This window comes from Syzygium oleosum, unplaced genomic scaffold, assembly GCF_021117445.2.
Source record: "Syzygium oleosum isolate NSW1041296 unplaced genomic scaffold, Sole_v2.1 Sole_v2.30, whole genome shotgun sequence".
Taxonomy (NCBI): Eukaryota; Viridiplantae; Streptophyta; class Magnoliopsida; order Myrtales; family Myrtaceae; genus Syzygium; species Syzygium oleosum.
In genome coordinates this window covers 841,117-855,599 of record NW_026607514.1, presented here as the reverse complement: position 1 = coordinate 855,599, position 14,483 = coordinate 841,117, and the positions used below count along the sequence as shown (strand labels likewise).

Sequence of the window (14,483 nt, the reverse complement as noted above, 5' to 3'; positions counted from 1 at the left end):
TCTTCTTGTATTTGTGTGAAACTGCATAGACATCATTATAATTTGATTTCAAAGACAAATTTGAAGTACTTCTTTGCTGCCCAAAAGAAGATAAACTCTAATTTTTGACATAACCTTTTTGGTGGTGATATTCGGTTCAGCTTTTTGGGAAACCAAAACAAACTGCGAGATCAAACCCGGGTGCATGCTTTTAATTTTTATTATCCATTATTGAGATTTGAAATAGCCTAGATTTTTTATATAGGGTAGCTGGAATTTTCACTATGTATAAACATGTGCCTATGAGTACGGGTGAGGATGGTTCCCAATTTCGGGATTTTCACTATGTACCACCTGGAACTAGGAACCATCTACTAAGGACCGGTTTCAAAAAATTGGAACTGAGAATGGCCTGTTCCAATCCGATTCCCGGATTGGTTCATAAAATCTATCCCCAATCCCTACAAGTATTACCTTGGACCTCGTCCACCAACACAAGAAGGGCATGGTCCAAGTAGTTTCAATGGCCACAAATGGGATCAATGTCTTCCATCAAAGATTACTGCAAGCCTCTCCCAAAAAACAACAAAAATTGTGACTTTTCATTTGGAACTGATGCAAGACTTATCAGTTTCATTTGGACCGCAATACGGATGGTAAGTGACTATGCCATAGTTTCATTCTACCACTCGGCTTGTTCTTTGCTGAGATTCACTCGACAACCAGGGGATGTTTTGATTCCTACGGAAGTTGACATCAACATGGCTAAAGTAGGTTGGACAATGAGGCATTGAGCAAGAGGCATTATGCAAGAGCATTTATATTTGCTTCTGGGTCGGTCCGGTCTGGACAATTCCCGATTCTTTTGCACACCCTTAGCTATGAGGTTCATTTTCTTTATGAGAATAGTAATTCATCGTGTGAGCTTTGCCATGTTTGTGTTGATTTGTAAGTTCATGAAATCAAGAATAAGATTTCATCTTTAGTTTTGGTCCGATTCAAAACATTATTTGTTTTCACTTGATACAATTGGGGTCAAATCATGGTAAAACAAATTCTTCGGCGAACGACCGAATCGCACGGGACGAAGCCAATGTTCTCCTTCTTTTTCTCCTCCTAAACGAATCGAGGAATCCCGACAATCCCTCTTTCTTTGTTTTACAGTTGGTTTTGTTTATTTACAAATTGACAAGAGACAATCGCCTGGGACAAACGATGTATATTATTTGATTGTGGAAATACAAAATCACATGCAGTGTATATTTGATTGGTATCTTGTAGGCTATGAATGTATGACCCCCAATAGTCTTTTTATACCGTATAGGAAAAAGCAAAATTACAAAGAAAGCCCAAAGGCCGCTATAATCCCAAAATACCATTTACCTTAAACTGGGAATCCAATATGTTTTTTGGATCATTAAGGCGGAACAGTTCCTTAAAGTTGCGAACATCAAGTGTCGACTAGAACCTAAAACTAGGACTCATTCTATAGTTTCGTGAGGATTTACAATACACAATTATTGCAAGCTACCCAACGGTTGACGGCGGATAAGTTTTAGCGCTAATACCACGAAAAATTCAAAACTGCTACACCTATGAAAAATTTACCATAAACTAATTTTTTGATCACTAAAAACTCCAAATTGGTATACTTATGACAAATTGGATTAATACCACGAAAAATCACAAATTGGTAAACCTTTGACAAACGGAGGAGTAAAATCCCAAACTGGTACACCCTTAAATTATTATGTGTCATCCAATTCAACAATTTAACGGCAAAATTGAACGGAAACCAACGGAGGGTAAATTTGTGACAGGTGTATCAGTTTGGGATTTTTTGTGGTCAAAAAATTAGTTCGAGATAAATCTGTCACATGTATACTGATTTGGGGTTTTCCATGGTATTAACCTTAATTTTTATTTCGACGGTTGTGAATGTCTGTCAATTTAACAATTGACCGTTTGATCTTTCCTTCACTTGCTTGCACCCACTCCGACTACAAAACCCCCCCAACTTCAAACTTTTGGCAGCAGAATTCACAAAAACCCGGGAGCTAAAAATCCATGGTCGAGAGCTCCTGCCCATCGCATGATCCAAGGCAAACTCTCTGGCGAATAACCGAACTGTGAGAAAACAAAGCCAACCTCATTCTTCTTCTTCTCATTCGAAACGAAACGAAGTGAGAACCCCAACCATTTTATCTTCACGATTTCATCAACGCCTAACCCAAAGCCATAATACGCTGCATCTATCCCTCTTGCGCATTGAAGGCATAGTTAAGACCTATGTCCTCTCCAAGTGGTGGCGATGCACCTGGCCTATCGCCACCTACCTCCTTTTCTTTGGCGGCTTCGTGCGCCAGGATGCTTACGCTTGCTAGCCGATCAAAGCCTTCTCTGCCTTTGTAGACCGGGTCCTAGCCCGCGCGGCTCGGCCATGGTGAAGAGGTTTCGGATCACCGGCATCCTCTATCGGGAAGCAAATCACCCTATTCATTCCCTCAAGCTCATATTTCCGATGAAGACGAATCATGACATTCGCGCATGAAAGCATCATGTTTGGAGCAAATCTTACTAAGAGAGTGGAAATTGTTGATTGTGATGTCCGTCATCATGGTTTGTAGCATGTACACTTGTGCTGGAGAAGTTGATCATCAAAGCTAGGATGGATATACCTAGCAAAGAAAAATCATTCGAGGAAGGTAATCTTGGGGAGCTGCTTGATTTGATCCAACGTGTGTAGAGCCACCGAAGCGCTTTTAAACCTGCCTGAGTTATCTTCAATTCTCCCTCCAGGGATGATCGTTTCAAGGCATACGCAAACCTCAGCCCTAACCTAGCGGTGCTTCGGTTGTTGATGCACTGGTCTTCCCTCATTAGACGTTAGGATTTACATGTGCATGGGTCATGCTTTTCTATGAGCTTCGTCTGGTTGGAATTTTTTTTTTATCTTGTCCTACTCTAACTCTCAACTCACTTTTAGACTTTTGCTCTTCTTCTTTACAGAGTGTGGGAGTCGAACCTCACACTTGAAACTAAACGTGCTGCCCTCTAGCCCTCTTGAGAATGTGAGGATCATGGGAAGGGTGGCCATTAGGGCAACCCCCGGTGGTTGATTGAAACTTAGAGAAACACTTAATGCAGAAAGGGATCGTCTTGTGATTTTGTCAGTGAGTGCTCTCGACAACTTTTGCTAAGTAATTGTAAAAAAAAAACATAATCATAATTATTAGCACACTTTCTTTGCTTAACAAATGTTCCTTGTGAGTCATAATAATCGATAAAAATGGCTTTTGTTAAGGAATTGTTCATCTTGCTCGTTTTGGAGTATAGCCTCTGAATTGCAACATAGTTTTCTCGGAGCCCTCATTGGAGAGGAGAAATGGGATTTGAGAATAAGGAAGAAAAGTTTTGCCTCCATATAACCTCGACGAGCTTAGTTATCATGGAATTTGACTAGCTCGTTATATATACTTAAATAGGATTAAAGAAAGAGGTTAGTTGAGGAAGAAGAAAACGAGGGCTATTGGAGATGGATGGCGTGGTTGAACTTTGGTCATTGAATATGTGATATAGTACTACTTTAGATGAACTGCTAGTGATCCTTGTGTAATTAATCTCCATTTGTGCAAAAGTATAGACCCCGATAAGCAATTTTGGACTAGTAGTATCAGGATGAGACATGTCTATACTTCTCATCATATAAGAATTAACATTACTACTCTATTTATATAACGAGAATGCCGATAGTACTTGTATACTTGTAATTCGACGATTGAAATTGCTCAGCTGTGTAATGCGGTCATGTCGTACTTTCTTGCATTGAGATGTTTATCAAAGATCGAGAGGAGTAACGAGAAAATGGGTCCGACCGGTTTCCGATAATGCGCTCAAATCCAAACCGACACGAGCGAAAATCCGTCGAGCCAGACCCTTAGGTGAAACTATCGTAATCGAGCCGGATGAAACGGACTGACTTTTGTTCGCAGGGCCAGAACAATTTCAATTGAAATCGCACCAAATTGTATTTGAACTCGAATCAACTGAATTTCTCTTCCTTTTAATTTTTTATTCGAATGAACACGAAATTGGAAAGGAAAGAAATGGAATTTGACCCAATAAAAAAGGGAAGAGAAAGGAAGAGAAAGGCACATATTCTCAAGCGGAAAAGCACCACACAACAAATATCGTATACCACTACCTGAAAAAAAAAAAAAAGTGGGGAAAATAAAAAGGGAAAAATAAAATAAAAATGAAGAAAAAGCAAAAGCGCTTTGTGTCCAGACTTGCGGTATATAGCTTCCGAAGCCCCTCCCGCCGTCGATCCCGCCACCCGCCCGCACCCTCACTCGCGCTACGGGCGCTACACGTGTCCCATCAGAATCATCGCCCTCCTCAGCAACCCCATTTTTTTTTTATATAAAAGTTGACGTCAACCCCCCTCCCCGGAGCGATGCGAGGAAAGGCGAAAAGCGGGAGATTAAAAAAAATAAAGGAAATTATATAATTGGTTCCCGAATTTTTGACTCGATGTGTAGCGCGGTGCCTAGCTGAAATTTAACCTAATGTGTAATATAGTCCATGAACTTTTAATCTGTTCGATATGCTCACTGAGCTTTTGGTAAATGTTCAATTTAGTCATCGGTTCCCTGCAAAAAGAATTTAGTCCCTAGTCCGATGTAGTCCCTGAACTTGAATTAATAGAAGGGATAATGACACAAACAGTTCTTGAACTTTAGCTCGAACGTGTAATTTGGTCCATTAATTTTTGCTTTGTTTAATGTAGTTATTGAACTTTACCCTAATATTCAATATGGCCCATGAACTTTGTTCAATTTAATTGTCGAACTATATGAAAATATTCAATGTAGTCCCCGAATATGGTCCCTGCTCAGGGACCATATTCGGGGACTACATTGAATATTTTTCATATAATTCGGGAACTGAAATGAAAAGTTCAGGGGCCACATTGCAAATTAAACGTTTAGGGACTATATATTGAACAAATTAAACGTTCATGGACGACAATGCAAGTTCGGGCCAAAGCTCGAGGACCATAAATCTTCGCGTCATCACCTCACAGAAAAATTGCGATAAAGCCACCCACCACGTGTTAGGCGGAATCGGGCGAGAGCGGGAGGTCTGGCCGCACCCGAGCTCGTGGCAGGGGCGGTTGGGGCGTTGTCCGTTTTTTGTTGTAATTAAGGGTGCGTTTGTTTTTCGGATTTTCACCCGTTTAGTTCACAGAAAATGATTAGTCAACCGAAAATACTTTTCGGTCAAGGAAAACATTCATATATAAGATTAGGAAAGTGAATTCCCTAATCAAGAAGGTGAAAACACTTTCCGGAATTGCTTCCCTTTACTTTTTTAATATTTTATCCTTTTCTTTTTTTCTTTTTTTAAAAATTCGAATTTTTTTTTTGCTTGAGATAAAATCATGGGATTAAAATCATTTTCCAAACATTTTTCAAATGAGATCCAAACACTAGAAAATGTTTTCGATAACGTATCACCAAACAAAGGAAAACTAACTATTTTCCTGAAAAATGAGTTTTTGAAAAACATTTTCCGAAAATGTTACATTTTTTATGAAACAAACGTACCCTAAATTATTAATTTTTTAAAATTACGAGATCGAAATCATTTTCCAAATGAGATCCAAACACTGGAAAATGTTTTCGATCACATATCACCAAACAAATGAAAACTAACTATTTTCCTGGAAAATGATTTTTCGGAAAACATTTTCCAAAAAAGTTACATTTTCCGTGAAACAAACGTACCTTAAATTATTAATTTTTTAAAATCATGGGATTGAAATCATCTTCCAAACATTTTCCAAATGAGATCCAAACACTAGAAAATATTTTCGATCACATATCACCAAACAAAGAAAAACTATTCATTTTTCTGAAAAATATTTTCCTAAAAAATAATTTTTCAAAATATTTTTCAAAAACGTTATATTTTCCGTGAAACGAACGCATTCTAAATTATTAATTTTTCCGAAAACGGAAGGGGGGCGAAGGGTAAAAAAACAGGAAAAAAAAAAGAAAAGGGCACGAAGCGATGGACTGTCTGGTTCTGTGCGAAGACTCATTGGATGGTTGGTTTTTATTCTCTCTCTCTCTCTCCTCCTCCCTTCCCTCTTTCTCTCTCTTCCTCCCTCGTTTCTGTGGAGGCGAAGACACGAAGCGCTTTCTCTCTCCTCCCTCCCCCTCTCTCTCTCTCTCTCTCTCTAGAGGCCAGCCAGCGCCCATTCCTCTCGGTCTCTCCCTCGCCCCCGCTCGCGACCGAGTGCGAGGACGGCGGCGGCGGCGGCGGCGGTGGTGGGGGGGGCGGTGAAGCGGTTCCCGGGGGTCGCGGCGGCATCGGGCGGCTGATCCCGGCGTCGGCGTCGTCGTCGGCGGCGGCCGGCGGCGGAATGCGAGCTCCGGCGGGGACGGCGGCCCTCCTCCTCCTCCTGCGGCGGCGGCGATAGTAAGTTGGCGGCGGCGATAGTAGGTTGGCGGCGGCGGCGGCGGGCGATGGAGTGATGGCGTTCGACGCTGGAATTCCGATGCCGCGGGGGTCCGTTGCCGACGGCCCCTCTCTCTCTCCGTCAGGTCGGTCTCTCTCTGTCTTGGCTCGAAATGTTGATGGCGAGGGCCGATCGTCGTTTGGAATGGTGCGGCGGAACCTCGTTGGCCGTGGAGGTTCCGCGTTGTGGGATTCGCCCGTTTTTGTGTCTCTCCTCTGATGCTGATCAATGTGCTGCTTTCGTTCGTGTTTTCATTCTCTCTCTCTCGCTCGCGATGACATGCTTGCTCTGCCGTCGCGTTCTCTCGTTGCTTTTTCTCCTCGCTCGAGTGTTACGCGTGATCCCCGTTTGCGTTTGGGCGCTTGTCCCTTTCTCGACACTGCGCTGGTTGGTTCCTCCTGTCGTGCAACGTGTCGATGGTGCCCTCCGGTGTTTCATATGTGGTTTGATTCTCATCACGTCTCGGGTTTGCGATCTTGTCTGAGCGACTCCGTTTGCATTGTCAGCGAGCGTAGGCAATAACGGCATGTGGTGATAATGTATTTCTATCTTGTTGTTAGGTTGTTTCTATCTTTTGGGTATTGAGTATGAGATGATCAAGGAAATTCACAGTTAGTGCAATCGCAATTTCTGCAAAATGAAGCTATCTTTCTTTATTCGACTATTATATTATGTATTTTAAATCAGTGGCATTTTTCTAGTTTGTTCCCTATATTTACAAAAGATGCAGGGGGGGGGGGGTTTATATTTTGTATTTTGTGTTTCTCTTTTGCTTCCATTCATTTGTTGATTAACGGTGGCGCAAAATTGTCCTGTTTAGACATGTCTTATGGGAAAAGTTCCATACTTTGGTCTTCTTCCTCAGTTAATGTTGGCCATATGATTGGTAGATTCAACTGACTGTTATAGCTGTTGGTCTGATACCTTTTCTTCACTGTGGCTCATTGTTAGTTTTGATTGCTTTCATTTCGAATGAATTAGCAATTAGTTTAGCACTCAGATGCTTTGGTAAAGATTTCAGCTTGGCATTGAAGCAAGGTGATATTTCATCTTTATATTTTTACTGGGGTGAACATCTTTTAGCTTCTGACTTCCTTCCAGAACTGACCATCTTGGTGGCATTCCTGTGGTGTAAAGATTGAGAGGATGGGGCAAGATCCTGGGATCACATCTTTGCCTCTTTGGATCTAGAAAGTTTGTGCCGTAGGCAAAAAGAAAAATAGAGAGATCCTTGCAAAGCTACCTTCTAGTTTTGGAAGGTGTTTATTTAGCGAGACGGCTTTCGATTTTAACAAGATAATACGCTTCTCATAAATTATTTATAAGATTGGTCGTGCCAAATCGGACGTTTCATTATTGCATTTTTTGTGATGGACAATTTCTCGGTGAAATAAATATTACTAATTGTGACACTTACATTATCTTTTGAATTTTGATATGATCTGGCAATAGTCTTTCTGAAATTAATTTCTTTGTCGTTTCAGATGCGATGTGGCAAATGACTTTACGATCCAACGAAACCATGGAATCGGGGCCCTACCCTGAGCGTCCTGGGGAGCCAGACTGTTCTTATTACATTAGAACAGGCCTTTGTAGATTTGGTGCTACATGTCGATTTAATCATCCATCTGACAGGAAGCTGGTATAAACAGTAGCATTTTTTAATATGTTTTTGGCACATTAGTAGGGAGAATTCGTTTCTCAATAAGATTTTATTCAGCAAGAAAAGAAAAAGAAAAAAAGAAAAAACACAGAAGCAGGGGAGCAATCCTTCTACAAGCTCAGAAACACAAGTTCAGGCACTAGGGACTTGAGCCCTCGTTACAACTTATGATCCGATGTCTTTCTAAAGAAACGTTTCTGCGCACATATGCACAAGATCGAAGTCCGTCACTAACAAGTCTTTTAACCTGAGAAAGAATAGAATCAGAACTTACTGAAGAAGAAGGACTATGAGGGCAGCTAATTATGCTCAAAAGTAAGATCAAACTGGTTTGTGGATCTATATTTCAGTCAGAATGCTGGAGAATTAATGCAGCATAGTGAGTATTACGTGAAACAAACTTCCATAGTTAGCTTTTGCAGAACAGTACTCTTTCTCACCAGATTCTGTTAGTATTACATGATTCTCACCACACCCATTAGGAGTTGCAGTAAGTACTGCATAAGTTTGTGAGCTCTATTAAGCAGCTTTTGCGATTGTAGTCTATGTAAGTTTGCCTTTGCACATGCACATGAGTACATATAAGGACCAAGATGACAGTCTCTCTTGCTTAAGCATATTTTGTCATTCAGCTCATGTGCTAGCCTATGAGTGCTGTAAGTTTGATGCTCTGAGAAGCGTGTCATACATCCAGTCACATGCTTGAAGACTAACCGAATTAATTGACTATCTAGTATTTTGCTCCCCCCCCTTGCTGTTTCCCTAGGTATGAATGCATCATAAAATGTTCGAATATCCTCTGTTTAGTGTTCTCATGTATAATGAGATTTAATCACTACATTCTGCATTGTAGGCTATAGCTAATGCAAGAATGAAGGGGGAGTACCCAGAGAGAGTCGGGCAGCCAGAATGTCAGGCATGTGTTTCTTCTCACTTCATATCGCAGAAGATTTTCTGAAACAACTGATCTATTTTAGTATGACAGGGGCAAATTGTACTTGAAGGGAACTACTAATGGCTGATGTCTAGGATATTAGACATGCGAAAGCAACTTATCAAGAGAGATTGTTGAAAATCTTACTCGTTGATCATTGGTAACTGATAATAAACTTCCTGGAATTTAACTCCCAATGACATGCTACTTAGTAAGAAAAAAACATGATTTAATGTACTTTTTAATATCCTACTCCCTTGTGAGTTCATGTAGAATTGTTGGTCCTGGAGTGGTTGTGAAGAAGTGTAGAGTAATGGAAACAGTTTGTTAAGAGGACCGAGTCTACATAACACATAATTACCCTTTAAGTTGTTCCTTAATTTAGAAGTGTGGGAACCATCTGACAGGTTAAATATTGATGTCATCATCATCCATTATATCTAGATCATCTTTTTTTCCCCTCTTCAGCGTTTACGTTTATGGTTTCTGAAGAATGTTTCTGTTATTTTCCACATTCCAGTACTATCTGAAGACAGGGACTTGCAAATTTGGAGCCACATGCAAGTTTCATCATCCTAGAGACAAGGCTGGGATTGCAGGAAAAGTTGCTTTAAATATCTTAGGCTACCCATTTCGCCCGGTTTGACTATTTTCCTTCACTTGCAAGAGTTACGCTCAAATTGAGTAATACTCGATTATACTTTATATGAATTATGTAATTGTAATTGGGCTTCATCGTTTTTCATCTTGTACCTTGATTGGCATCATCTGCTCATGTCACTTTTTGATTGGTTTGAAGATACACTTTTTAGGGAGTGGGATCATGACATGCTTCATATTGAATGGATTGTTTGTAGGACAAGATGATTTGGCCATAGTATTTAATTGAAAAGATTATTTATACATGCATTACACTTGTCCTTGCTAAGTGTTAAATAAGAAGGGAATTGAAGCTGCCACTCAGTCCTTCTATGTGAATATTCCTGATGAGGTTCCTCATTGAGTGAGTTATGCAACTGAAGAGATAATATTCGTTAAAGAGGACTCATTATTTGCCTGGGCACATGGGGGAGATTGGATAATAGAAAAGGACTTGGGAGCTCTTATAGAATAATATGGGTGTCGTAAGCTTTGAATTGGAAAATTATAGAAAGCAGATGACGCATGATCATGTGAGAGAGTTTACTCTTAATTAGCTGGACGTCACCAATACTTGGATAAAGTAGGATCCTAGGACAAGTATCCAATTTGATAATAAGGATTTCCTGCTGGTTTTGACTCACATTACCCCCGTGAATCAATCCCTTAAATTTGATGCATTAAGTTCTGCTGAGGAGTTTTGCGTGCAACAGCAACTTTAGGAATGTCATATTATTGCTTTTTCAGACTTGGCTCTGACTTGTGAAGCTGTCGTCCTATTTAAAGTGAATTAAGTGCTTATGTATTTGTTCCTCATGGGCCTATCCTTTTGTTTAGGTTGATGCTATATGTTTTGTGGATACTATTCTTCTTTAGCTTGGACTCACAATGCCGTTCTCTTCTTTTGGCCAGAATGAGATGGAGTGTGCATACTATTTAAGAACTGGACAATGTAAGTTTGGAAGCACTTGCAAGTTCCACCATCCTCAGCCTACTAATATGATGGTTTCACTGCGCGGTTCTCCTGTGTACCCTTCGGTTCAGTCTCCTACTACTCCAGCTCAACAGTCATATCCAGGAGTTACAAGCTGGTCCAGAGCATCTTTTATCCCTAGTCCTCGTTGGCAAGGTCCTTCAAGTTACACTCCCTTGATTGTTCCTCAGGGCATGGTATCAATTCCTGGCTGGAATGCCTACAGTGTATGCCTTTCTTTACCCTGTGCTAGCAAAGTGCTGCTGTGTGCTCTAAAGATGCATAATCAAGCTTTGTGTGGTTAGTCTAGTATCAGGAAAAAAAAAATTCTGAGGAGCTACATATACAAAAAGGCATTTTCTCTGGGACATCCTTTCCATATCAAGCTGTAGTTTCTTACCTCTCTGCAAATGTGTCATGAATTTTGAGAAGATGCCGTGAGTCGTGCATGTGTTCTTGACATTTTTTTTTATTCTTTTGAATAATTAGTTGTTGGTGCTACACTGAAAAAGGAAACTTCTCTTGCCAATAAATTGAAGATTGGTGTTCTGATGGTTATTTCTGAATTTTTTAAACTAAAGATGGTGTACTCTGGTGGCATTGTAGAAGGCAGTTCTAGGCCCTGCAATGGATAAGGAAGTTTTTTCCGTCAATGAATGTGCCATGTCTTTTAGTCTCTTGTCTTGAGTATGGTAATCAACTGTCTACGAAGTCCGCCTCTCTTAACAAGTTTTGGTCTTTGACAATTTCTGATGCTTAAAATGTTCCTAGACCATGTGACTTGCTTTTATGTTGTCCATGTGAGAGGGATGGTGTGCCTAGGTGGGATTAGCCCGAGCACTGACGAGGAATGGTTGATTGCAGAGGTGGACTGGGAAGTTTATACGATCAATGTATGTACCATGTCTTTTAGGTTTGCTTGTCTCCAGCGTGGTTAATGACTCCTGGGCAAAGCATTTCCCCTCTGACAAGTAAAGTCATATACATACTGATTTTTTATATTTTCAAAATGTTTCTAGATAAGGTACGTTGTTATTCCAAAGTTATTCCATCCCCCTCATGTTCATGGTGATATAACGTTTTACATGTTGCTAGGAAGGATCGTTAGCTTTCCTTTAGCCTACTGGCTTTAGAGGCCTCTCTCAAACACAAGGATAGGAGTACGGAAGTTGGTAGAGAGAGAGAGCTTACCTCAAAAAGATTTGCGAAGAGGATTCCTGAGGAATGACTGGTTGCAGAGAAGTTGGGGAGATTTAGAATGAATTCCAGTTCTGTGAATTGATTTTTGAGTTCATCAGAGTAAGAGCTATGGGGGATTGCCTAAGGAAGGACTAGGATTAGCCCGGAGGATCATTAAGGGATTTTTCTGAGGAGTTGCAAATGTTTAACGAATGTCTTCTCGTGGTTCCGTGAAATCATAAATCTTTTGGTTTATGAGAGTGGTAATGGTCATTGCAGTGGCATCGAATTTTGCTGCACTGGAACTTGGCAGTTTCCATATGAAAATATATTGGGATCTAATGTAAAAGATTTGACATAATTCTGTAATTGGTGAAGAACATCAAAAGTTTGAGTTGTATAATAAATCTTCTGCAATAATAAAATTACAAAATGTTAGTCAACCTGGGGCACTTTAAGATGATCATGTTGAATTCACGTTATGGTGAAATGATGCAGTCTTGCATGCCAAATTCTTGGGTATTAAATGTGCCATCATAATGGTCAATAGCTTGCTGGAAATTAACTATATGAACATCCTGTCAATAAGTTTGCGCTCTTATTGAGTGGGTTAAATCTGTGGCTGTGGATTTTCATTGAAAAGGAATAAAGATGTTGCGCTGTTTGATGCAGAAAAGATTGTAAGTACCTGCAGGATAGAGGAGTATATATGTATCCCAGGAATGCCTTACAGCAGAGACCACAGTGAAAGTTTGAGGCATGTTGAATGAATTACTGTGCTAGGAGTCCTAAGAGGATTTGATTTCCATTTCAAATAAGAGATCCAAGTTGCAATCATGTACATTTAGGAAAGCATTAGTTAGTTATTCTGGTTATTCTTGAGTAGATATGTTTTTCTCGCGGTATGGGACCCATAAAATCAAGTTCATGCATCTGTATCGATATACTTTCGTATTCTATTGAAGCACAATCTAGAATCACCGCTGTGCTTAGCATGTCCTTTCATATGATATTCCACCACTTAAGGTGCTTCAGAGAATCTTAATTTAGTTATTTTTAATGCAACTAGTAAATTGTGACTGTGGCGTGTATATAAGAATGTTATGTTTTCAGGGTCAACTGGGGTCAGTTTCATCTTCAGATAGCCAGCTTATAATGATGGGACAAAGTCAGATTTTTGGAAGTTCTGGCCAGAGCGATTCAAATGCTGGATCTCCAGGGGCGTTCTCATCATACCAATCTGGCTCTGTGCCTGTTGGTTTCTATGCATTGCAGAGAGATAACATATTTCCCGAGAGACCTGGGCAGCCCGAGTGCCAGTTTTACATGAAGACAGGAGACTGCAAGTTCGGTGCAGTTTGCAGGTTTCATCACCCCAGAGAGAGATTACTTCCTGCTCCAGATTGTCTTTTGAGCTCCATAGGCCTTCCATTACGTCCGGTTGGTTAACAATCTTATGCTGATTTTACTGAATTTTCTCGATCCTCTGTTGCATTTTCACCGACATTAACTGCCGTTGAGCGACCTGTTTACGTTTCCTTTTTTTTAATTGCATCCAAGACATGCCTGCTTAAGAGAGCAAAGGATTTACTTCGCTTGGATCATTTGTTGTGACTTGTTAGGTCTTTACTCTTGCCACCCATGACAATTGAATGCTTTCAACAGGGAGAACCGCTGTGCATATTCTATTCCCGTTATGGTATCTGCAAGTTTGGACCAAGTTGCAAGTTTGACCATCCTATGGGTATCTTAAATAGTCTCTCTGCATCTTCTCCATCGGGTGCTCCTGTTCGACGTATGTTAGCATCTTCATCTGGAACTGCTGCATTGGTTTTATCTGAATCAGGCCCAGGGAACCCTAGGAGACTTTCATTGTCAGAGACAAGACAGATACCTTCTGCTGATGACAACATCGACTCAGACGAATAAAGACTCCTTCAAGAAGAGAACCTCTGTTCATTTGTGCAATCTCTTGGAGGTGGAGAAAGAGTTGTCTGTAAATCATTGCTTACGGATTGAGATGTACAGAGTTTATATTTGTTGCTTCTGTTCTCCTGAAGTGCACTTCAGTCAACCAAAAACTCCTCCAAGTATCCATTTTGTTGCACTCTGTAAATCTGAAAATATGTCACATATGGCAAAACCAATGTGAACATTTCATCTGTTCAAAAGTCAACCTGGTACACCTGATTTATCTTTCACCCTATGTCTCACTTGCATTTAGCTTTAACTGTTAATGGACCGATTGTAGTGTCCTAGTAACCATTTGTTGCCCTTGTTTGTATTTCACCATCCAGACCAGCCACCTCCCTCCATGCAAGGGGAAGGGTTGGTGTTGGATTCATTAGGACATTCTTTGCAACTCTCTGCAGATGCTCCCTTCCTGTGACTTAACATTCTTCTTCCTGTGAGATTCAGTCAGTTGCTTGTAAGTTTTAACTCAATTCTTTTGGAGACTTTATTATCTACTGTTGCATGATCTCTTTAGCATCAGATTGAGAAGGTTAAGCATATTTTTCAGAAGTAGTGTCGAAGTTTCCATCAATTACTCTGCGAAACAGTGTTTTCAGGATACCGCTAATGAGGTGGA

At 40.4% G+C, this 14,483-nt stretch overlaps 1 protein-coding gene and 1 long non-coding RNA gene across 3 annotated transcripts; both read left to right on the top strand.

The window, feature by feature from the left end:
• Nucleotides 1-6,102: 6,102 nt before the first annotated feature.
• LOC115694211 (zinc finger CCCH domain-containing protein ZFN-like) lies at nucleotides 6,103-14,094 on the top strand. 2 transcript variants are annotated; one of them, XM_056304003.1, is made up of 7 exons: nucleotides 6,103-6,590; nucleotides 7,990-8,147; nucleotides 9,022-9,084; nucleotides 9,623-9,742; nucleotides 10,654-10,941; nucleotides 13,007-13,333; nucleotides 13,516-13,623. In XM_056304003.1, exons 1-7 carry the CDS (start codon nucleotides 6,521-6,523, stop codon nucleotides 13,543-13,545), a joined length of 1,056 nt encoding a protein of 351 aa, XP_056159978.1. In that variant the 5' UTR covers nucleotides 6,103-6,520; the 3' UTR covers nucleotides 13,546-13,623. The 2 variants fall into 2 exon arrangements, with proteins under 2 accessions (XP_056159978.1, XP_056159977.1); XM_056304002.1 differs by having other exon boundaries at nucleotides 6,107-6,590; nucleotides 13,559-14,094.
• Nucleotides 11,614-12,326, top strand: LOC130135283 (uncharacterized). Its single transcript, XR_008814727.1, has 2 exons — nucleotides 11,614-12,013; nucleotides 12,056-12,326. It is a non-coding gene; the product is annotated as an uncharacterized LOC130135283 (long non-coding RNA).
• Nucleotides 14,095-14,483: the final 389 nt, after the last annotated feature.